Source organism: Spea bombifrons, chromosome 3 (genome assembly GCF_027358695.1).
Source record: "Spea bombifrons isolate aSpeBom1 chromosome 3, aSpeBom1.2.pri, whole genome shotgun sequence".
Taxonomy (NCBI): Eukaryota; Metazoa; Chordata; class Amphibia; order Anura; family Pelobatidae; genus Spea; species Spea bombifrons.
This window is the reverse complement of record NC_071089.1, coordinates 62,089,860-62,115,401: the sequence shown is the minus strand read 5'-3', so window position 1 is coordinate 62,115,401 and position 25,542 is coordinate 62,089,860. Positions and strand designations below refer to the sequence as shown.

At 42.1% G+C, this 25,542-nt stretch overlaps 1 protein-coding gene across 1 annotated transcript; it reads right to left on the bottom strand.

Annotated features, from left to right (window-relative positions):
- Positions 1-12,390: 12,390 nt before the first annotated feature.
- TRAF3IP2 (TRAF3 interacting protein 2) lies at positions 12,391-25,107 on the bottom strand. The gene is made up of 9 exons (XM_053460056.1): positions 25,037-25,107; positions 18,477-18,760; positions 17,291-17,381; positions 16,496-16,647; positions 15,899-15,987; positions 15,459-15,527; positions 14,097-14,210; positions 13,551-13,625; positions 12,391-12,731 (listed from the first exon to the last, which is right to left on the bottom strand). The coding sequence occupies exons 2-9, from the start codon at positions 18,748-18,750 to the stop codon at positions 12,585-12,587; spliced, it is 1,011 nt and encodes a 336-aa protein (XP_053316031.1). The 5' UTR covers positions 18,751-18,760; positions 25,037-25,107; the 3' UTR covers positions 12,391-12,584.
- Between the last annotated feature and the right edge of the window lie 435 nt (positions 25,108-25,542).

Here is a 25,542-nt window from a genome sequence, read left to right as displayed (position 1 = left end):
GGAAATGTCCAAATTGTCGAGTGTCAATATTTTGTGTGGCCACCAATATTTTCCAGGACTGCCTTAACTCTTTTGGGCATGGCGTTCACCAGAGCTTCACAAATGACAACATCACGGAGCTGGTGGATGTTAGAGACTTTGCGCTCCCCCACCTTCCATTTGAGGATGCCCCACAGATGTTACGTCTGGAGACATGCTTGTCCAGTTGATCACCTTTACCCTCAGCTTCTTTAGCAAGGCAGTGGTCGTCTTGGAGGTGTGTTTGGGGTCGTTATCATGTTGGAATACTGCTCTGTGGGCCAGTCTCCGAAGGGAGGGGATCATGCTCTGCTTTAGTATGTCACAGAGCATTTGCTATGAAAAAAACCTTTTTATAATCAATAAAAATCGATTCGACCAATCGATAATGAAAATCATTGTCAACGATTTTTATTATTGATTATTATCGATTTTATCGATTAGTTGTTGTAGCAAATATATTGATGCACACCCATAATGTACTCTGAACTCAACTAGCATGATTAAACATTTACCTGAAGGAAGAAATTCCTGACATAATGTATACATGAAATGTGGTGCTGCTCCCCTGCCCTGAGATTAAGCACACTGAGTCAGAAACCCAGTAAGTACTTTTAATCTCCAGAGTCTCCAGTGACAGATCAGCCATAAACTATTTTCTAGGGAAAAGGATAGCAACAGCAAGTGGGAGATGGGAAGCATACCAAGGACTACACCAGACAACGTTTTGGCGGGAGTGGGTGCGTTCTCGAAATGCGTGTACTTGCAACACTTGATCCCACCAAATTTTTAGAAAGCCTGGAAGGTCACTGTTGCTAGGTGGCAATCCTTTTAACTAGACGAAATGATGTTTGCAGATCATGGGTTCCTGTAAACCCTATTTTGTTCCCCGGGAGGTTTGATACCTAGCAACAGGTAGTGGGAGAATAGCAGACACCTGGTGGTTGCTTTCATAAAGGTGATCCTGTCCAGATCTAAAGGACTCTAGTCATGTTTGATGAAGCACCCCATGAAGAATGGCCTCTAAAGAAAAAGGTCTTGATACTGGCTGAGGACACGGCCATAAATATTCAGCCCCTTATAGAGTTGGTTTAAGCGGGCGGGTAAAGGGGCGAGAGGTAATAAGGAGCTGACCTGGTTCCTGACAGAGTTGAGCTGTCCTCTTGAGACATGATCAGAGACAAGACACTAGACAGAGAGTCTCATCTTCTGAATCCCTAAGTCTAACTCTATAGGACGTGAAGAAAAGTCTTTGTGTGTTCTTGGGTGAGCCTCGGATCATGAGTTAGGGTGAGCTTTGATGTCCCTGCTGGGAAGGCGAGGGCTAAGAGGCAAGGAAGTTTAATTGAAAGAGAGCGAAGGGAAACAGAAGAATTATCTATCTGGCATAGGACAGTAATAAGAGGATCAATATCCCAAGCAGAGGGGTAACAGGGACTTACTCATCTGGAGAAAAGCTGCAACTCTAAGGAGCTTGAGGTAGAGACAGAAACATAAACCCCCAACATGGATGGAGCCAGACCCGAATTGAACTTCTGGGCTACAAAATCGAGAGCTGGTTGTATACAATGGATACATTGAATACAATAAAAAACAAGATGTCCAAGCAGTAAATTTGTCAGTAAAATTAAAAATCACATAGCAAACTGAAACAAAAGACGAAGAGGGCCCTGTTCTTGCAAGTTTACAATCTAGTTGACGGTGGTACAGCATAACTTCTATATACCACCATCAATGTTTGTTTCATTATATATAGAGGTAGGAGTTATGCTGTACCACCGTCAATGTCTGCCTCAGTATATAATGATAGCAGTTATCCTGTACCACTGTCAATGCCTGCCTCAATATATAATGATAGCAGTTATGCTGTTACACTGTCAATGGCTGTCTCAGTGTACAGTGATAGTAGTTATGCTGTTCCACTGTAATGGCTGTCTCAGTATATAATGATAGCAGTAATGCTGTACTGCCATCAATATATGGCTGTGGATAGTGACAGTAGTTATGCTATTCCACTGTAATGTCTGGCTCATTGTATAGTGAGGAGAGTTATGCTGTTCCACTGTAATGTCTGCCTTGGTATAAAATAATAGCAGTTATGCTGTACCACCACCAATGCCTTACTCAGTATATAGTGATAGTGCTGAATTTTTACTTTGTTTTGTGTACTAATTGGTCATTATTATTCTAGCAGCAACCCGAGAAACTGAATTGAAAGTCGCTTGATTGGAAAGATTGCAGATTTCCTTTTGTCATTGGCATACTACCCTTGTGTCATTTTTTTGAGTGAAAAGTTTCATTTTTTATTTTGTGTTGCCATTTGTTTATCCTCTTTTCTATTTCTGGTTTTGTATCTTTGTACAGAAAAACCGTAAATAAAATGCCATTGATGATGTGTGTGCAGTTCAAGCAGTCTCAGTGATTGGAGTAGGCAGCCATCCATTAGAGGTTGCTGAAATAAACAGATATCATTACTGCCAGTTACGTGAGTACCTTTGGTCCATTATTAAATTTGGTTACCGGTATGCTCTTTTCTCCCGGTCCTACATTGAAATAGTTAAGAAGTTAATAATTATGTTAAATAGACATTCAATATGAGCTAAAGTTAAGGGTACTCAATTTGACTCTTGCAAACTCACATTTGTGCCAACTCACATGCACTTGCAATAGACATACTTCTCTCACAAGAAGGGCTGAACTGGTGCTGCACAATGCACATTTAACCATGGTAGCTGCTTTATACAGGCCCAGTTTGATACATAAAAAAATAGGAGTATTATTTGCCTACTTTGGTGCACCCTTGATTACCACAAGGAAATGTTATCATTTAATTTAATGTTTGGAATTGTTTATGCAGGTGTGTTCATCGTAACTCCTTCAGTATGGAGGAGAAATGCCTTCTAAAAGTAGTAACCATCACAAGTATCATAGTTTTTGCATGTAGAAGGTATAGTCCTGCTCAAAGAAATTGACCCATCTTAATATATACGGTAATGAATGTATTGAGAATGTTCAGTTTTCCATTTTTGTGAATATATCTAAGTATTGGCGCATTGCCTGCTCTCTGTAGAGAACAAAGCTTGTTAGAGAGAAATATGGAAAAACAGGGGAAAGTCCTTTTTGTCTAAGCAATAGTTGGAATGCATTCAAAACTGCAACCAATATCTCTAGAGGGAGTTATGAAAGAGGTATTCCTATAAGTGGAAACATGTGTTTCCTAAGTCTGTAAAACACACAAATAAAATAAGGAAAAAATTATGAAAGAAATGTGGTGCAGAAAAGATGATTATGTCAAATAAAGCAAGTCTTGATAATTTTTCTTTCTTTACAGAAAAATAGTTGGGTACACAATTTGTTTTACCAGTTCTCCCCTGTGTCAATAATCACACAAACAGGTGTATTTCTAAGGGATATGCAACCTGAGAAAACACATGGGAGGTCTATTCACTAAACAGCGAGTGAATGCAAGTGATCAAAAAGTATACCTTTGTAGCTGCCGGTTGGACCAAAATCCAAGTTTACAAATTTACCAATGCTAATCCATATTTGCAAAATCCTGTAGGAGGCACAGAACTCAACCTTTACCTCCCCTTACTCCCAACCCTGGTGAACTAGGAAAATACCCTCAGGTGACAGCCCATTGGCAAGGGGGGTTGTTAAAAACAGTAACCCCTTGGAGAGGCATGGATCCCATCTGGTACAACTCCCAGTATATAGTACTGCCACTAAAGATAATCTTCATAAATACCGGTGTTTGTATATATATATATATATATATATATATATATATATATATATATATATAAATATAAATGTTTTGTGCGAAAAAATGAAACCCAGCATACCATTTCCTATGAACTAACCCAAAGTGTATATGCACACTACATACTTTGGCATATTCTGGCCTAAACTCACTAGCCTAGGTCCAGGGGGCAGCAACTGCTCTGCTGTGTTACCAAGTGCAGATCAACCTATTCAGCAGTCAGATCTCCAGTGTCCTGCTGCCTCATGGGCCTGCTGATCTTCCTTTTTATCCTTTACATTTGCATTATAAAGGTCTGTATATAGCCAGCACAAGCTCCGTAGCACCTCGTACCGTGTTGTGTCCTGCCCTAGGCAGCAACCCCCTTAAATGTTTCACTGGCTTCATATACAAACAGCCCTGGGCGTACACAGGGTGTTAAGTGGAAGGTTTCCTCCCTAATTGGTGCTTAAGGTGCTCTGGTGCATTAGATTCTACCCATACTTGAGCACAACATCAATTTAACTGTTTTGAAGCTTGATTATTCTAGCAGAGCTGGAGGACATGTCTGGGATCCCTTTTCCTGAACTAATTTAACCTTAGCTCTTGGCACTAAACCAGCAGGGAAAATATGTCTGAGCAATGCTTACATTTTTATATGACTATGTGCTCATGGAAATTACATTCTCTCTTCTCCAAGGTTTGCATTTAGAAGCTATTAAAGGACATTATTACGTAAACATTCTATCTAACAGTATATACGATACAAAAAAAATTCTTGAAGAAGGTTAATGAATGGTAAAGGAAAAAATGTAACAATACTATTTATGTACTATTTATAAATATAGTATCCATCTGGTAGACATCTATATGTCCGACGTGACGGACAGGATATAAAGGGTGTATTGACACCTGCCAAAGGGTCCTGGCATAAATCAGACCCATCTTAAGGCTCTAGCCAACACGTGAGGCTTTTAATGAAACAAAATGATTCTAATACATTATCATTTCATTATTATGAATTGTGAATTTTAAAATTATACAGTTGTGTATATCACCTGGCAGAATCTCTGCATATTCCATGTGCCATGCTTGGGAGGTTGACATAATCTAGTGTAATGTTCTGGTGACACTGTTTGCACTGTGTTTCATTAACTGCTTTTCACAATGCAGAAAAGCCGCTTGCCTTGTAAGGCAATCTCTGCTACAGCCTGTGTGGTGAATAGCTATATCAGGGGTCGACAAATTTGGTTTGGATCTAGGAGCCAGCCAAAAAAGTTTTTTTTTCTTCCACAATCATGTTTTTATTTTCCATGGTGCCTGTGGTTTGTCGAGCCTTGCCTTACTCTAACATACATTTACACACTCTAACACTGTACAGTAACAGACACTAGCATTCTTACATTCATGTACACACATGCTAACACCATACACTAATACACAAACTCTAACACTAAATGCTGACATGCACATTCATGCGAATGCCATACTGTAACATAAACAACACCATACACCCTAGCACCACACATATGGGCTAACATTATACAAATATAAAATGACACACTCTTAACACTATGGACACATACACACTGAATTTGACACACACATATACACACACAAACACATTGATACTACTGTATACACACTCAAATAATATACATACTATACATATACACACTGACTCTGACACTACAGTATACATACCGCTGCCTATCTTCTGCCATCGTGAATATGGCACCCTATGTATTCCTGCGGGGGCGCAGTGAGGCGAATGTTGGGAGTCACCCAGCAGGGTCACGTAGCCTCACAGCACCCACCACAACATGCCCCAGCAGGAGAGCATAAGGTGCCGGATTCATGATGGCAGCCCTGAAAAAACCTGAGATTTGTCGAGCTATATAATAATCTGTTATATTTGGTTACACTCAAGTATTTGGAATTTAGACACAATTGTTTGTCTTTCTACTTTCCTTGGCTTTTGTGGACACAGGAGCACAGGCCATAGGGCTCATTGGCAAATGACTCGTGGACCAGTGGCTTTTATGTCTCTCATATGTCTCTCAGACTTTTATGCCTCTCATACTTTCTTGACGGCTAGCATAACTATAGACTAACTGTATTTATCCATCTGGCACATGCACAGGACTGATGCAAGGATTTTTTTCACCTTAGGCAAAATCTAATTTTTCTACCCCTTGTATTCTGTCACCTTTGGGCACGCCCTAGGGGGAGGGGTCATGTGAGCACCCAGTTGACAGCGCATAGGTCTCCAGTCCTCCTCAGTTACAAAATGGAGCAGCTGGAGCAAGGAGGACTTATGAACATAAAAAAGCAGAAGTTCAGGTATAGCTCAAATAAATATAGCACAAAAATTATACAAAGAGAGAGATGCGTACAACGGAAGTTGTATACGCGTATTGCGTAGATGTCCCCCGCCGGCCCAGCAAGACACCCGGGAGTCTGCTCTGGTAAGTCGGGGGGGGGCAGAGTGGCAGCATATCTCGGGGGTGGGAGGATAGGACAGTGGCAGCATATCTCGGGGGGGGACAGTGGCAGCATATCTCGGGGGGGAGGAGGACAGTGGCAGCATATCTCGGGGGGGAGGAGGACAGTGGCAGCATATCTCGGGGGGGGGGAGTGGCAGCATATCTCGGGGGGGACAGAGTGGCAGCATGTTTTTTTGGTGCTTTTTTAAAGAAAAAAACTTTTGCTTTAAAAAAGCACCAAACTTTTAGGGTGCGGCCTATATACGGGGGCGGCCTATATCCGAGCCAATACGGTATTTGCAAATGTTGATATGACCCTTTTGATAATAGAAACACCTCTTAATGTAGAGTTCAACAAAGAATTTGATACATAGTAGAAATTAATTTGCTTGCCACACAAGATGATAATTGGAGTTTATGGAACACAGTGGATGTGAATTCAAATGCTATGTGATAGCACCCTCTATTGACAGGATTATGGATTGCATTTTTTTTGTGGGAAGCCAAAGAACATACTATATACTTTTTCAGGTAAACTGGGATTCTGGTTATATATCTGCTATGTATCATCTTGTTCTCACCTAGGATGTTACAGGATTTGATACACAATTCGAACCAAGTACCAGTATTTAAGAAGTTACTGCTAGAAAATTTAGATTTTATAATGTTTTTCCACCAAGGGAGCTATCTGGTTAGTCTTTAAGATAATGGCACTCTGTAAGTCCCAGAATATTGTGTTCTACAACTTTTCTCGATACCATGCAAATCATCAGGCCTTGCGGGCATCAGGATTTCTAAAAATTATAGCAGAATTTTAATAATATTTGTATTATGTTCTGAATTCTGTAAAAATATCTATCTTTTTGTATCTCAAATGCAATGGAGGGCTGGCCACTTATAACGCATGGACAACCCCAGCCAAATTGAGCAGCAACCGATTTGTGGAATATTTTTTAATAACATATTTACTGGACATTATAATTAATAATTGTTTCCTAACAATTACATTGTTTTTTCATGCAAGTGGATATAAGATTCCAGGGAATTCTCCCTGTACATTTTTCATTTTTCCAAATCCCTAGCTTTTGTGGCTGAAAACATCTTTTGTTCAGGTCTGCCTTGTTATGGGGTACCCACCTTCAACTAGGTCCACCTATTGTATAATGTATTGTTATAATTTGTAATATAATTATTATATATTTTTGTAACATATCAAGATCCTTGTGATTATTCCTTCCATTAAGTTATTTCTTCATTCTTGTGCAAAAAAAAATAGTAAGGCAGCCAATGAAAAAAAGCACAGATTTTAATATAAAATAATAAAGTACCAAGTGTCAACAAAATGCTGCAAAAATCACCTATTAAAAACAGCAATGATGAACAAGTCAGCAACGCGTTTCACCTCTAGGCTAGCCATATAATACTATAATACTAAAACAGGCAACTTATACGGTATTTGCTCAAATATAGGCCGCACTCTCCCCCCCCACACTTTAAGTCTTTAAAGTGGGGGTGCGGCCTATATTCGAGGTCCGACGCCCAGGACATGCAGTCCCGGGCGCCGGGCAGGCAGCGGGGTTAGGATACAGATCCCCCGCAGCGGTGCAGGGGACCTGCATCCTACTCTCTGATACACTGAGACAACCTCCCCTGCCAGCAAGATGCGTTTTACCTCTGCCCCCAAGACTTACCGGAGCAGACTCCCGGGTGTCTTGCGGGGCCGGCGGGGGGCATCTACGCAATACGCGTATACAACTTCCGGTTGTATACGCGTATTGCGTAGATGCTGCCCGCCGGCCCCGCAAGACACCCAGGAGTCTGCTCCGGTAAGTCGGGGGGGGCAGAGTGGCAGCATATCTCGGGGGGAGGAGGAGGACAGTGGCAGCATATCTCGGGGGGAGGACAGTGGCAGCATATCTCGGGGGGGGCGACAGTGGCAGCATATCTCGGGGGGGACGACAGTGGCAGCATATCTCGGGGGGGGGGACATTGGCAGCATATCTCGGGGGGGGGGACATTGGCAGCATATCTCGGGGGGGAGGACAGTGGCAGCATATCTCTTTAAAAAAGCACCAAACTTTTAGGGTGCTGCCTATATACGGGGGCGGCCTATATCCGAGCCAATACGGTATATACACAAAATGTCCTCAATTATACCAATAATTAGATTCCATTGTGTGGATTGGTCCTCCAAGGCTTCTGTTTTACTCCAGCAGTGGTGGCTAGGGGATATCATGTTTCTTCAATTTCTTGCAATGGCCGAACGTCGACTTAAGGTAAAAAGCGATATGTATGATAGAATGGCTACTGCTATTCAGCCAGTGGTGGTGTGGTAACCGGATCATTCTCCAGACTTCTTTTTTAAGTATCTGTTTTGATAAGTATCATTTGCTTATTGCCAAAATGATAGTTTTACAGACTTTCCAGGGACAATAAAATAGTTTAAAATATTATTCATCTTTTTGTAATTATTATTTTTGTTATGTGGCATATTACAAAAGCATACATTTAATCATAAGCAATTTAATAAATTCAGTTAATACAATTACTCTAGTCATAAGTTCAAGAAAGAGTAATTTCATCTTTTATCCTTTAATCACCCCTATACAGGGCTGCGTTTAACACAAGATAAAAGGGACAGCTACCTTGGGCCCAGACTTACCATATGGGTTTGTTCATTGGTCGCCTCAGCACTTACCAGGGACTAGAGCTCTGTAAAGCATACATAGAGTCTACAGCTCTGTAAAGCATACATTTACACTACTGATTCTTTGAGGTTTTTCACTGCCTGATGTATGTTGCAGAGCACCAAGATATGGCAGCGAGCAGCATGAGAGGTGCACAAACCCCAAAGAAAAAGTCACTAGTGTGGAGGTCTGTGTTGATGTCAGTACTATACCACCAGCAGGTACGCCTGAGTTGAGGAGGGCACTATGACTAAAGATGGCCCAGCCATTATATCATATTAGAATCCCAACACAATTACAGGTTGATCTAATTTCTTGAACAAATTGCTTTGTTTTAATAGGATTTCCTCTTTGCCCTAAATGACCACTGGCCTAGTGGTAAAAGGCCAACTTGTGTGCAACCCTATTTATACTTACTTCTAACTGTTATATAACTTAAATGTGGCATAAATAATGTTACAGTTCATACACACATGGGCGTAGGAACCGGGGGACAAATCCCTTCCCACAGGAAACTCGCCTCTGGTGCAGCTGCGAGGGGGCACACATCCGCCCCATCAGCAGCCGCAGTCTGCAGGACCAAAATGTGCCCCCCTAATCGAAATGCTGTACGCCACCCAGGCGGAGGAGAGAGAGGGGCGTGGAGTGGTCACTCATGAAAGAGTTTTCAGCAACTGCTCGGCGCCCTTCTGTCTCCTCCGCTCCCCGCTACCACCCACCTCCCCGCTGCCCTGACTGCGGTGGTGGGAGCGCCAGGCCTCTGTCTTGGTGCCAGTACTTCACGCTGAGTACCTGAATATGACGTCATATCCCGGCGCTCAGCAGTAAAGCGACAAGCACCGCGACAGAGCAGCGAGACAGAAGCTTCGCTCTCTCACACCACAGGACTTCAGCAAGGTAAGTGAACTACAAAGGGGAGGAAAGGGGGTAGATAATGAGATGGGGTAGATAGTAAGAAACGGGGTAGTAAGAATATTGAAATAAGTAAAGAGTGAGAATGAGCGAATGGATGATTTATTATGTGGATGAATTGTGTGACAGAGTGAGAGAATTAATGAATTCATGTGTTGATGCATTGTGTGAATGAGTGAGAGAATAAATAATTGTGTGAATGAATTGTGTGAATTAGTGAAAGTGAGCGACTGTAAAAGTGTTTGTGTGTATCATAGATGTTTATTACTATTCCAATAAAATGTAAAACTCAATACAAATTATTTTTACTACTCATATATATACATTTTATTGTGTTTAGTGCAGACACTTCAAATTTGTATTTCTTGATATGTATACAAAAGTACAGGTCATGAATAAAAAATATGTGTATGTTAACCATGCTGAATGACATACTTTGATCTTATTGGTAAAGATAAAAGCAGTAGGTTATGTCATGACATATGGGACAAACAGCAGCAAAAAAGAAAAGCTATAATGCTGTGTCTTAACCAAAAATTACTTGAGTCTGTGCCAATCTGATCTACTTGATTCATATTTCTCAATACATAGTTTAACACTGTTGCAATGGTCCCTTTTATCAAAAGATGTGGTATCTTGTTTTAAGCTATTACAACTACCGTATTTGCTTGATTATAAGACGAGGTTTTGTTCAGAGCAAATGCTGAGCGGCTTTTTGCACCGGCGAAAAAGCGGGAAGCAGCGGAGGTTGTCTATGCGCATCTCGCATACCTTCCCTGGCAGCCGGCCAACATCCCCTCGATGGACGCAGACTACCCCTCCTAAAGCTGGCACTTCCGCTAAGGCTTCTATGACGGCGCACCCTCCTCCCGCTGCCCCCACCAGACAGCAGGGAGTCAAAAGCACTGGTAAGTCGGGAGGGGGGTGTTATATGTGGGGGCATAAGGCTTTTATGTCATATGCATTTTAACCCCCTTTATTCTACTCTGCCTTCAGAAATGCATTTTAACCCCCTTTATGCCACTCTGCCTTCAGAAATGCATTTTAACCCCTATATGCCACTCTGCTTCCAGAAATGCCTTTTAACCCCCTATATGCCACTCTGTCCCATGATATGCCTTTTAACCCCCTATATGCCAGAGTGGCATATAGGGGGTATTTGGCATGTCTGGAGGCAGAGTGGCATATAGGAGGGTATAAGGCACATCAGGCAGGCAGAGTGGCATATTGGGGGGTATAAGGCATTTCTAGGGGCAGATGTGTATAACTGGGGGGCAGATTGGCAAATAAAAGGAAATAAAAACCAAAAAATATTTTTCTCAATCCTAGCTTTTATTAAATATGAAGAAATAGTTTACATGAATTAATATTTACTAGTAAAACTTTAGGGTCATCTTATATTGAGGCTTTCTTTTTTTCCTAAATTAATATTCAGATTTTGGGGGGTCGTCTTATAATCAAGTAAATACGGTAATTTCCATCAAAGCATCTGGGATGCTATAAAGAGATACACTGATCAGCCATAGCATTATGACCACCTGCCTAATATTGTGTAGGTCTCCCTTTTGCCACCAAAACAGCCCTGACCCATCCAGGCATGGACTCCACTAGACCTCTAAAGGTGTGCTGTAGTATCTGTCTCCAGGACGTTAGCAGCAAATCCTTTAAGTCCTGTAAGTTATGAGGTGGGGCCTTCATGGATCACAATTGTTTGTCCAGCATAGCCCACAGATGCTCCATTGGATTGAGATCTGGGTACTTTGGAGGCCAAGTCAACACATTGAACTCGTTGTTTTCCTCAAACCATCCCTGAACCATTTTTGCTTTGTGGTAGAGCACATTATCCTGCTGAAAGAAGCCAATGCCATCAGGGTATACTGTGTCCATGGAATGATGTACATGGTCTGCAACAATGCTTAGGTATGTGGTACGTGTAACATCCATATAAATGTCAGGACCCAAGGTTTCCCAGCAGGACATTGCCCAAAGCATCACACTGCCTCTGCCGGCTTGCCTTCTTCCCATAGTGCATCCTGGTGGCATGTGTCCTCCAGGTAAGCAATGCCAACGCACCCAGCTATTCTTGTGATATAAAAGGAAAAATGATTCATCTTCCATTGCTCTGTGGTCCAGTTCTTATGCTCAAGTGTCCATTGTAGGCACTTTCGGCAGTGGACAGGGGTCGGGATGGGCACCCTGACTGGTCATAGTGCTCCATGTGTAAAAAACTGGGATGCACTGTGTGTTCTGAGATCTTCCTATCAAAACCAACATTTACCTTTTCAGCAATTTGACCTACAGTAGCTCAACTGTTGGATTTACCACATGGGCCAGCCTTCACCCCCCATGTGCATCAATGAGCCTTGGCCGCCCATGACCCTGTCACTGGTTCACCACTTTTCCTTCCTTGGACCACTTTTGATAGGTGCTGACCGCAGCAGACTGGGAACACCCCACAGGAGCTGCAGTTTTGGAGATGCTCTGACCCAGTTATCTAGCTATCACAATTTGACCCTTGTCAAAGTCGCTCAGATCCTTACATCCATTTTTCCTGTTTCCAGCACATCAATTTTGAGGACGAAATGTCCACTTGTTGCCTAATATATCCCACCCACTGACAGGTGCCATGATAACAAGATCAGTTTTACTCACTTCACCTGTCAGTGGTCATAATGTTATGGCTGATTGGTGTATTTCTATGTTCCTTAATGTCATTTGTTGCAGTGGGGTATTTTTTTGTCACACAGTTCTTAGTTGCAGTACTGGAAGGTCTCCAACAGGAGGAATAACGTATCGCTCCTGCCTTAGTAACCTCAGAATAATTTCCTCACGGGATTCAGGCCACCGGTAAATGATGGTGTTTCTTAGCCAAACAGGCACATCTTCCTGTAAAATAAAAATAAAAAGCAAAAACAAAGCAAAGTGTTCTCTTTAGATACTAATGCAGTATGTGTATTTTAATATTGCTAATTTGGAAAAACAAACAAACTTATCTAATCTTCAAATAGTAGGGAACCATATGGCTTTAAATATCCCTTAAGAGAAGAATTTAGATAAAGGCCATTGGTTGCCTCCTTTCTGCTTTTGCATTATCTTATTACTGTTCTTATTTATGATTACTCTTCATCTTCTTATATATTTTTTATATATGGGTCAAGCCTCCTGTATAAAATGTACCAAAATGCAATTTTAACTGGCACCCACACACTGTGGGAAAAAGTAAAGGAACAGTCATGCCATTTTATAGAACTCTTCCTTTAGCTGAAAAATGTTAAGCTGTCTAACTTGGTTATACCACTTTTAGCTTGATGGTCCTCTTAGTCTGTTTAAAAGGCTAGTGTGCTACTGGATGGATGGATGCCTGCAACTGTCAATGACGCTAGAGAAAGCCATCACAAGTGTGTACCCTCAATGGCTGTGGAAATGTGTGCAGCATTGTTTGTGCCTACGTTGACCTGGTGATGTCTTCCGCCTTGAGATAGCAGCCACTAGGAAACTAAACTATCTGTGTCTCTGAGTGTATCACAGCTCATTTCTGTCATTGAAGCGGATTAGTGAGGCAAACATTTAAAACGTTATTGTCCCCACTAAGATATAGCCGGTGCATTGTTCCCTTCGCAGCAGGGTCCAAGACTAAGCAAAGATGGCAATGTCATGTGAGTCTAGACAATGCATTTTTTACAGATGTTTTGTATTATGACTTACCTCACAAGCATTAGGAAACAGGACAGGAATGAATCTGAAGTTCATGCTACCTTGGTTAATGAATTCAATTTGCATCTGCACGAAATGTTTAAACAATTAAAACATTATATTTTCAAATACAAATCTAAATGTTCTAAATGCAAACCACCAATTCATATAAGTGCATGGCAAGTTGGTAGTCCTATTATTGGTTATGTTGACAACCCGGCTGTTGTTGCCTATACCAACGCCATAGGAAGCACCATTTCTAGATGTACCATATTCCATATTGAAATCCTACTGTTTCCATGTTGAGGCTAAACTTGCCTGTTTTGAGGTGCCTTATCAATGTTAGCCATAATGTTTTTTTCTATGTGTAGCCATGAGGTGGGTGGACTTATGTCTTAACAAATTGGTCCTTGGGAAAACAATATGGCACAGCTTGAATGTGCTATTCATTAAATGGAAAGTTCATCCCTGATAAATCATTTTAAGCTATGAGTTTCAGGCAAGTTTACATGATCTTTGGTAGTTATCAGAAAGCAGAGACATATTCATATTGCTTACCATTCTATGGATGTATCTGGCATGCAAACCATGGTTATCTGTGATGGGAGATGCATTTTCATCCACGTCCATCTTATACTGTGGGCTGATCGCTATTATTATAAGGGTGTTAGCCTATTGGGAAAAAGATATGGATTGATTACCATCAATTATAGCAATGAATGTGCAAGGATAAGTGCTAGATAAAATACAGATAAGACATGTTATATAAAATATTCAGACATTTAGACACACAGTTTGCTTTTTTCAGTTAGCTGTAATGGATGGTAGAGTCATTTTAGAAGAATAATACTGATGATAGTTCTTCATATCATTAGACACGATTGCCAGTGCCTCATATTGGCAATCATCTCAAACAAACATGTCAGTTATGCAAAATGTATGGAACAAAGCGAATGATTGGGGTTGTGAAACCAATCGAATCATGTGGAGCATGTCCAGTAGCACCCTCAACTTAATGCTGCCTCAGCTCTAAGCCAAGAAAATCAGGTCCCCCAACAAAATCTGCAGCTAGATGTTCCTCTCATATGTGGCATGGTTCAGATTTACAAGACTTAAATTGCCTTTTGGCTAAGATGAAATGAGTACCTGTGAGACGGGGAGAATGCTTGACCATCTGGCCTTAAGTGTTAAAATGCATTGAAGCCCAGGGTATATTTTACCAGGGCCAGTGTTAGTTAGTATAGCATTGACCAAAATGTCTTGCTATGTCCCCTTCAGCATACCAAGACATACCAGGGCAAGGAGAAGCCCTGAGGAAAACCTCCCCAGACACCACACAAAGGCTCACTTGGCTCAGGGATGGTCTTCTTCAGGGCCTCTCCTTTCCCTGGGAACACAGGGAAACTTTCTCTTCCCCCAACAGTCTCTCTGATTATCAGGCATCAGGGGTTTTTAATGCCCAGCACCTCTGCCTGATGCCGGCCCCATAGGAATCCCGGACAAGATCCTGCAGACTTCTAGCCTCCTGGAAAAGCCAGCATGGAATTTCCACAGAATGGGAGAACGGAGCATTGGCCCACCCTGCTCTCCAATTGCTCCACCCCAGGGACCCATATTTACAATCTGGATAGCACCTGTACCCAAATGCCACACTAAGAATTTCCCTGGGGTTTACACTGTCACAGTATTTAGAATGCAATGTCGTAAAAGTCACTGCTGTCCATAGTATATTCCATGGCAGTAGTGTGGTCCCAAAAAGAAGATTGGGAATCCAGGCCCACTGTGGCTGTAACTGCTGGCACCCTTGCTTAATCCCATGACCGGATGCCCAACACCCTAGTCTTTGGGGAAAAAGGCTCATAGAGATAATGTTCAAATGAGATTGAGATTGCCTGCCCCTCAAGGGAGTAAATTACTTACATTAGTTAGGTTCCCTTCCATCCAGCTAATGATGTCCACACCTTGTAATGATCTCTGAAGTATGTCAATCTAAGAGAAGACAACAAAAACACAGTATGGGTTGTTGAACATAAGGTGAGATAATCAACATAACAGTGTCTGAAATATGTAATCAAATTACATCAATGCTATTTGTATGCCATGTGTGCTTAATCTATATTCAAATATAATCTTTCCACTTGATATTTGAGACATCGGCGCTACAGTCGCAAGACACATTGGTTTCAGGGTTTTCTAAATTAAGCACAGATGGAATGTTCAGGAATATGAATAATACAAAATGTTTAAAATCTGGATTGTTACCAATTTACCAATTTTTATTTTGTAACTATTTAGAATGCCCATAACAGTAGGACAGAAAACTTTGGAAACCTAGGCCTCATTAAAATATATTTACTCACTGCTGTCTTGAACCCATTGGCACAAAGAAAATGTGCAAATCGCAAAACCTCATCCCGAGTGTCCATGGAGTAGGTGATGAAGACCTGACCTATAACATAACACTAAACTGTTACCATCAATAAAAAATAAGGCCACCAAATGCTCATTTCAGAAGGAAATGTCACTTAATTAAGCACATGTCAAGCTAAACAGAGTCTATTTAAGATCATTACTACACATTTCATTGTTGTCTTTACTAACTTTATGGTTGTACAACTCAGTTGTAGGTCAAGGAAGCATCCAGACCCTGCATTTTGTACATACACACTGCTGGTACCAGGCCGGACACTTTTATGAAGCGTTCCGGAGCAGGATAACCAGTTTTTTGAGAGCCACATTTCTTTGTGTGCGTATTTAGGAGCAATGCAGTGATCAATCCAAAAGGATCAGTATAAAAGAGCACAAAGATTTTTGTAGTAGCGGTAAAATCTTAAGCGCCCTGGCTGTCCAGCTACTGGAATTTGTTCAGCCTTTACAGGTATTAAGTAGGATAATGTACACGGTTCAATATCAAACTCATTTTAGAATGGATAGTAAGAAAATGTTGATGCACATACGCTGCTCTTCTGGTAAAGCACTTGGTCTAAGTTCTGTCCTTGGATCAGGTCTTGGGTTTGGTCCATCACGAGGCCATTGATGATCATTGCGGAAATTGTTACCATGATATGGGACAGCCCCTACAGGTACAGTATTCCCTCGCATTGATCGTCTGAAGAGTAATAAAGTTTTATTTAAATTTGGATGTACTCTTTGAGACCCATTCAGCCATTCAGCATGCTTTGCTCTCACCAATCATATGCTTTGTATTTCTACATATGACCTGTCTGTTAGTCTGCATGAGCTGGTGATTGGTTGGTGGGTTATCACGTGAGTTCTTGTACAGACCTACAGTAAGATTCTATATAGACCTAGCCAGGGCAGCATCTTAGGCAACATACATTTTCATTTAAAAAATGAAGATCCCTATCATTCCCTATATTAGAAACACTGTATAGTGGTTAGTAGCCTCTTATGCCAATGACTACTGAGCCATTGCTAAGGGGGGAAATTCCACAGGGCGCACATTATTTGTTGTCTACAATTGCAGACACTCAATTTATCGAAACCCTACTCTACTAAGAGACATGGGATGCATGAAATGTACATCTACATGTGCACGTTGAGCTTATCACTTACATGTAACATGACTTTCATTTTTGCATCATCTTTCTCATTCCTCTGAGCATTGGTTCCTACCTTAGCAAGCACCTGCTACTTTATACATAAGCTTGGGCATTGCACATGGTTAAAGATATATCTATAAATACATGATTTTTACAATATTTTATGTTCAAATATTTTTTTGCACATACCCAATGACTGGTTGCCGAATTGTCAAACAGCGGATGGGTTGAGGCGTAACTGGGTGGACATATGGTTGTTGAGGTGGATAGTAGTTCACAGCTATGAAGTAGAATACAACAAATATTAGACCACAGCCTATGGATTGTAATAAATTCATTATAAGTAAACATATTATGCAATTAGTGTGATAGAATGTGGATTAATGTTGTAACCTGGGATCATATAACCGTCTTTTGTTTGAAACACGACACAAGTTTGTATTTCTGATAAAAACAGTCTTTTTTTTTTAAATAGGTCTGGGAAACAAAACAATTTAAATAAAGAAAATGAAAGAAGTGTCTTACTGTTCTGAGCACTAACTAGTTGATTATAGTTAGGTGGCTTATCTGCTGCCAACAAAAACAAAAGAAATTAAATCACAGATCTTTTTCTTCTCAGCAGGCTTTTTGGAGAGAAATGCAGTCTCGCTTGTCTGCTTGTGCCCTCTCTTTTTGAATCCATCACAGAGAAATGTAGTAGCCGCCTTCTTCTGACCCTTCCTTCTCTCCAAACACTCCACCCCAGGAACCCAAATTAAATTACAGAATGTACTTTGTCTTGCCTGAAACAAAACATTCTCCCTGGGGCCATCACACCATCGACTGCACTGCACTAACAATGCCCTGCTTTCTGTCACAATGTGTATTAATGTGTATTAACCCCAGTGATAAAGTCCAGCCAAAAGCATCCAGTAAGCACATGGAATTCCCACAAAACCAGTCTAGCCATGGTGAAATGGTAAATCTCATTATCAGGTTAGTTCCCAATTTGGTGTTAAACCAAATATAAAAATATAACACAAAGGTTTGTCTACATTAACAGATATTTAATAAGATACAAAACCACAGTAACATACAATAGAGTGACAGCCCAACATACAACGCAACACTTTCCAAGACTAACCTGCAACCTAAAGGCCCAACATAACCCAGCACACCACAGATTGCCCCATCCATGCAGGATGGTGGGCAGAGAGAGACTGAACTAAGATTTTGCATTCGACAGGAGACATGTAATACAGGAAAAGTTCAACTGGCAAAAACATTGACAACAATACTTGTTATGTCACCACACCCACGATGAAGCAGATGATAACCAATGTAATGTTGGTACCCACTTCACTTTATTTTTGCATTCTCTAATGTTGGTACCCACCTGGCTTGTTTGCCGTCAAAAAGTTGTAATTATTTCTGCAACCCTGAACTGATGAAAGTGTGTCTGGTTGCTCCAACTGATTGAGACCCATCATATCTTGGTGCTGATGGCTGTATTCGGTGGCCCCAGTAGGCTGATGCATCTGCTGTCCGTTTTCCATGGAATTATGAGATGGAATTGATCCCAAACTGATGCCATCAAATCTATTGGCAAAATTGTGACCTTCTGGAGAGAACTGTTGTTCATCATTCTCCTCTGGAATACTCATGCTCATTTTAAATAACCTTGAAGAAAATGTGTGGTTTTGTCAGACAAAACATATAGAAAGAGTCTACACAGTCGCTAACCAAATGAAAGAAAAAAAGAATGGGGGCAGGAGTTTAGAGTGAGATGGAGAAAAAACTGATGGTGAGAAAGGACGCTTCACTAAATGTAACAGTTTGTTTTAATTTGTCAATTCTGACAGAGCACACAGAGCAATTGCTCCAGGGCCTTGGCATTTTTTAGAACATCATCTGTATAATTAACTTTCCATACCAATGATTTCAAACTTAAAACTTAAGCCACTAGCTGCATTATAAATGTTATAACCAACATTACAGTAGTCACAGTGGTCACAGCTGCAATGGGGCCCTTGCCTCTAGGGTGCCCAGTGCGACCCCTTGTTCCTGCCTCCTCATACCAGTTCAAAACAGTTTAGAAAGGGCCCTTCCAACCTGGAGCCTTGTGGGCCCTTCCTAAACTTTTTTGAACCGGCTCGGGGAGACAGGAGCGAATCGGGGTCATGGGACGTCACATGCCACAGGAGATAAAGCAATGTAAATATATCCTGATTGAAATAAACTAGTGTTTAATGCACTTTGCTACAAAGACCCGTGAGTGCCCAGTTTTCTTTGGTTACATATATATATATATATACACACACATATATATGGATGTTTAGGTGTGTATGAGCATTTATGTGAAGTGGGCAGGGGCGGGCTGGGCAGGGGGGCAATTGCCCCCCAGGCCGCCCGAAATCTAATCTAAACGGCCGCTGGGTGCTGATGTCGCCGGCCGTTGCTACTATAATACTTTTTTTTTTTTACTTACTTACTATGGCAAGCCGATCCTTTAAAAAAAGGTATTAAAGCAGCGCCGGCCGGCAGCATTAGCACCCAGCGGCCGTATGCGATGGCCGCCTGGTGATGGGAGCCAGGGCCGGCCCTATAATGGGGCAGACTGGGGCAATTGCCCCAGGCGGCACTTTAGAAGGGGCGGCACTTTGCCGCCCCAAGCGCTTTTTTTTTTTTTTTTGAAACGGAGGAGAGAGAGAGGGGCACCAAGTGGTTTTCGCTTACCCGCTCGGCCCCCCCCTCTCTCTCTCCTCTGCGGCGAGTCTCCCTGTTCGGTCCCGGTGCCGGTTTGTAATGCAGAGCGCCGGAAGTGACGTCAATTTCCGGCGCTCAGCATTACAAGCCGGCACCGTGGCAGAGCAGGGAGACTCGCCGAAGGACTCTTTAAAGGTAAGCACCAGGGGGGGGGGCGTCGGTGAAGTTTAAAATGCCGCCCCCCCCGGCGTCGGCGGGGGGGGGCGGCATTTTAAACTTCGCCCCAGGCGGCGTTAAGTCTTCGGCCGGCCCTGATGGGAGCAGTGCCAGCGTGAGGGTTGAAAGCTCCGCCCCCTCGCACGGAGCTTTCACCCCTCACGCTGCTCCCATCACTATGCGGCCAATCCAATCTAAACGGCCGATGCGTGCTGCTGATGCCGCCGGCCGGCGCTACTTTAATTTTTTTTTTTATTTAATATGGCAAGCCAGATTGGCTTGCCATAATAAATTAAAAAAAAAAAAGTATTAAAGAAGCTCCGGCCGGCGGCATCAGCAGCACGCATCGGCCATTTAGATTAGATTGGCCGCCTAGTGATGATGGGAGCAGCGTCAGGGGTAAAAGCTCCGCCCCCTTGCGCTCAGACTGCTGGAGCACCGGATGTTAGTGACACAAAGTAGAAACGGCAGTCTGCAGCTACCAGGAGACCTAGACGAAGAAGTGGAAGAAGTACAAGGTTATTAAACCAATCTTTGTACGAATTATATATTATTCTTTTGTATTTGTGAAAAAAAAAAAAAAAGGTAATGTCACCACTAACATACCACTTTCATTCATCAACAACGTGTGTCACCAATTAGCCCCTCCCAGTGTCACCTCTGTCCCCTTTCAGCTCCCCATGTCATTGCTGTCCCCCATCAGCCCCAACCAGTGTCACCTCTGTCCCCAATCAGCCCCCCATGTCATTACTGTCCCCATTCAGCTCTCCAGTGTCACCTCTGTCCCCAATCAGCCCCTCCCAGTGTCACCGCTGTCCCCTTTCAGCTCCCCATGTCATTGCTGTCCCCCATCAGCCCCAACCAGTGTCACCTCTGTCCCCAATCAGCCCCAACCAGTGTCACCTCTGTCCCCAATCATACCCTCCCGGTGTCACCTCTGTCCACAATCAGCCCCTCCCAGTGTCATTACTATCCCCATTCAGCTCCTCACTGTCACCTCTGTCCCCATTCAGCCCCCCATGTCATTACTGTCCCCATTCAGCTCTCCAGTGTCACCTCTGTACCCATTCAGCCCCCATGTCATTGCTGTCCCCATTCAGCTCACCAGTATCACCTCTGTCCCCAATCAGCCCCTCCCAGTGTCACCTCTGTCCCCTTTCAGCCCCCCATGTCATTACTGTCCCCATTCAGCTCTCCAGTGTCACCTCTGTCCCCATTCAGCCCCCCATGTCATTACTGTCTCCATTCAGCTATCCAGTGTCACCTCTGTCCCCATTCAGCCCCCATGTCATTGCTGTCCACATTCAGCTCTCCAGTGTCACCTCTGTCCCCATTCAGCCCCCCATGTCATTACTGTCCACATTCAGCTCCCATGTGTCAGCTCTGTCCCCAATCAGCTGTTCCAGGGAATTAATATTTGAGAGTGTATGGGCCCACTTGATCCTGGTAGGGTACTCATATTAGCCTTAAAAACACTTTCCCTGCTGCTGTGTACTATACGTCCCATAATTCTCAGCCAGTATCATGGGGGACATTTACCTGGCTGAGCATCAGGGGGACATTAGGTTTTGCGTTTTTTTTTACCAACCTTTGTTGCTATTAAATTTACTTATGTTAAACCACATTTGAATCATATTTGTATTTTTATAATCAATATGCGTTAGAAAATCAGGAAAAGATGGGCTGATTCGGTGGCACAATGGGCCACTTGACTTGACTTGCCCCCCAGGCCTTAGGCTGCCAGCCCTCCCCTGGAAGTGGGTGAAATGGAGTGAGTGTTAGAATGAATATTTATGTGTGTTTATGTGTGTGTTAGTGAGTAATTTGTGTAAGTGTGTTTACATATGTGTGCCAGAGTTATGTTGGAAGGGGGGCAAGGGGCAAAAGAAGGTACAGACAAGTTGTGAAGTTGGGGGGCCCAGGAGCAATTTTCGCACCAGGGCCCTGTGGTTTCTAGTTATGCCCCTGGTTATAACAGCAGTGAGTAATTTGTGTAAGTGTGTTTACATATGTGTGCCAGAGTTATGTTGGAAGGGGGGCAAGGGGCAAAAGAAGGTACAGACAAGTTGTGAAGTTGGGGGGCCTGGGAGCAATTTTCGCACCAGGGCCCTGTGGTTTCTAGTTATGCCCCTGGTTATAACAGCAGTGAATTTATGATGTTCCTATTAGGGGATAACAATTATTTTCATATGGTTGCCCTCATGTGGATCCAGATTCATCTTGGACCCCTATCAACCTGCCAGACTCTGTTCTACTTACTGTAAGGGTTTAGTATGTTGCACCCCCTCCCTGCTGCTAACTCAGTGTCAAGTACTGCCTGCAAGTCGTTCCCAACTCTCCTCCCTACGAACCAGTTAGGATCTAACAGACAGTTTCAGCTACTGGGCGACAAGGGTTGTGTTTAGCCCAGGAACTGAGTTGAGGAGCAGGAAAGACAACAAAGGCATAGGGGGGATTCTGATGAATTTGTTAAAAACACATTAATTTAAAGCTATTGTATTCCTTAACCCCTTCGCGACCTTTGCCGGTTCAGGACCGTCATGACAAGAAGGTCACTAAATGACCTTTGACGGTCCTGAACCGTCAAAAAGTTAAATAAGCTTAGAAAGTGATCAAGGATCACTTTCTTCGCTTAAACGGCCTTGCTGCAATGCCTCGATGTCGAGGCATTCAGCAAGGCCGAGATCGGCATCGGGGGCCATGTCTGGCCCCTCCCCGGGGCGTCAACAGCCGCCATACATTGTATGGCGGCGGACGCCCGTTTTAAAAGCGTTTAGGAGGCGATCAACGATCGCCTCCTAAACTTAAATGGTGTCGCTGGAATGCCTCGATCAGGAGGCATCCAGCGACACCAAACACTTACCTTTAGGTGGGCTGTGACCGCTCCGGAGAGCGGTCACAGCCGCAGCTGCCGGTGATCTTCGCCATCAAGTAAGATGGCGGCGGCCCGGGAACTACAACAATAAAGACGAAAAAGTTCGCTAGAGGGTCTCCAGACCCTCTAGAGAACTGGCTCCACTTGCTGGTTGAAAACAGGTACTGCATTCAACCATGCAAGTCAATGGAGCCCAGCTTTCTAATCACTATGTGATTAGTAAAATATTCAAAAAAAAAATAAAAAAATGGAAAAAAAAAAAAAATGTGCTAACATTTAAAAATAATTATGCAGTGATGTCACTAGATGAACCATCCAGTACCAGCACAATGTGTAAAAAAAAATATAAAAAAAGTATTAAAAAAATAAAAAAATAAAGTTTATTATTTTGAGCAAGTGCTAAAATTTCTCAAAAATCTCAGAGTTAAAATAAAAGCACTTCAAATACCCAAGGGGTGTCTAATATATAAAAAAAATGGCTGATGGGGTAAATTGGAGTGGCCTAGCTCACAGATAGGGCATAGGTACAGACTGACCAAAATGGAGAAAAAAAGCGCACTTCCCAAATGTGGCATTTTAAATCTGAAACAACCCGACAAACCCATGCATGTCGGGTATCACTGCACTCAGGAGATGTTCCTGAACACATATTGGGGGGTTGTTTGACAGTGACATATACCAGAACCTGTATATCTATAACTAAAGTACAATTTGTGTGAAAAAAAATTACTATTACAAAGTTTGACAAAGTGTAGTTCTATAATTGGTGCATGGAAAGGGTTAAAATAACAGCATTCGGAATACCCTGGGGTGTCTAGTTTTCCAAAATATATGGTTTGAATGGGTTAAATTGAGTTAACCGGCTTCAAAGATATTCCAAAGAAGAGATGGAGGCAGAATGACCAAATGACCACCTGGATTACGCATGCCCCAAAAGTAGCCTTTTACCAGCCAAACAATCTGACAAACCCATGCATGTGGGGTATCGCTGTACTCAGGAGATGTTCCTGAACACACATTGGGGTGTTGTTTGATAGTGGCATATACCAGAACCTGTATATCTATAACTAAAGTACAATTTGTGTGGAAAAAAAAATAAAAAAAATTACTATTACAAAGTTTGACAAAGTGTAGTTGTATAATTGGTGCATGGAAAGGGTTAAAATAACAGCATTTGGAATACCCTGGGGTGTCTAGTTTTCAAAAATATATGGTTTGAGGGGGTTAAATTGAGTTAACCGGCTTCAAAGATCTTCCAAAGAGGAGATGGAGGCAGACTGACCAGATTTGTTAAAAAAGATTTGGAAATCATAAAACGCTGCTTGTACTTATTGCCCTATAACGTACAAAAAACAGCAAAAAAACATAAAAACATTGGGTATCTCTAAACTCAGGACAAGTAGTAGAATCTATTTAGCTAGTTTTTTTACTTGCTTTTTTAGGTGAGTAAAAGATTTTTCAAATAAAAGTCATAAAATGTCTTTTTTTTCAATTTTTCACCATGTTTTTTTTATTTTTTTTTATAGTAAATAAGATGATACGATCAAAATAATGGTATCTGAAGAAAGCCCATCTTGTCCTGAAAAAAACAATATATAACTTATGTGGGTACACTAAATGGGTGAGGAGAAAATTACACCTGAACACAAGCACCACAAAAGTGTCAAAACAGCCTCGGTCCCACAGGGTAGAAAACGAAAAATGAGCCCGGTCCTTAAGGGGTTAAAGTGCATATGACGGCTGGAGTGTCCCTTTAGGAAAGTGGCAGATACTCTGACATTCACTCTTCACCTTCATTCTCTGTTCCTTTTCTTTCATTATCTATCGGGTGAAAATGAAAGTTCTGACTACAAACTATGTTACTGTTTTTTTTCACAAACGAGAGAAATGTGTCTCTGAGGGTCACTCGAGCTTGTGTGTTGTTGCTAGATTCAAACAGTCCTATAATACACATATACTTAAAAGTGTGTTACATATCCTTTGATCGCAGATATGCTAACAACACTTCCGGTATTGAGCTCCTACGCACACACAGTATAACTCCTAAACATAGCTTTTACCCGAGTTAGACACACTAGGGAGAAAACCTTACAGATTAAAACTACACATATAATATATAGATATTATGTCAGAGACGTGACTGTTTTCATGGTACTAACCTTGTGGTGAAATATTCCTAAATCCTGCAGTTCTCACAATCTGTGTTGTTTCTACGTATGTCTGGACTGTGGCAGCTGAAGCAGGAAGTAAAGCTGTTTTTCGACATCATGCAAATATTATGTAAATAGTTTCCTCCCTGTATATGGTGATAACATCATAAAACTGGAGGCAGAAGGAGTGAATGGGCGTGCATCTACCTGTACAGACAATGCATAGGTTGCTAGCCTATGAGCACACATGCATCTGCACGTTGATTCATCTACACAAAAGAGAGGGAAGATGTATTTACAATGAAGTCAGAAGAGTGTGACATTTATTGGTTTTATAACGCCCAAAAATTTATGACATTACAATCGCTTTAGAACTTGTAGTGTTTAAACAAACCGATAACTAAATCGAAGAAAAACTCAAAATGTTTCCCTACAGCTAGTAAAGCTGCGTGGACACGGGCACATTTATGTAGTGCCTACTATACTACGAACAAAACATTAGGCTTGTCGAGATA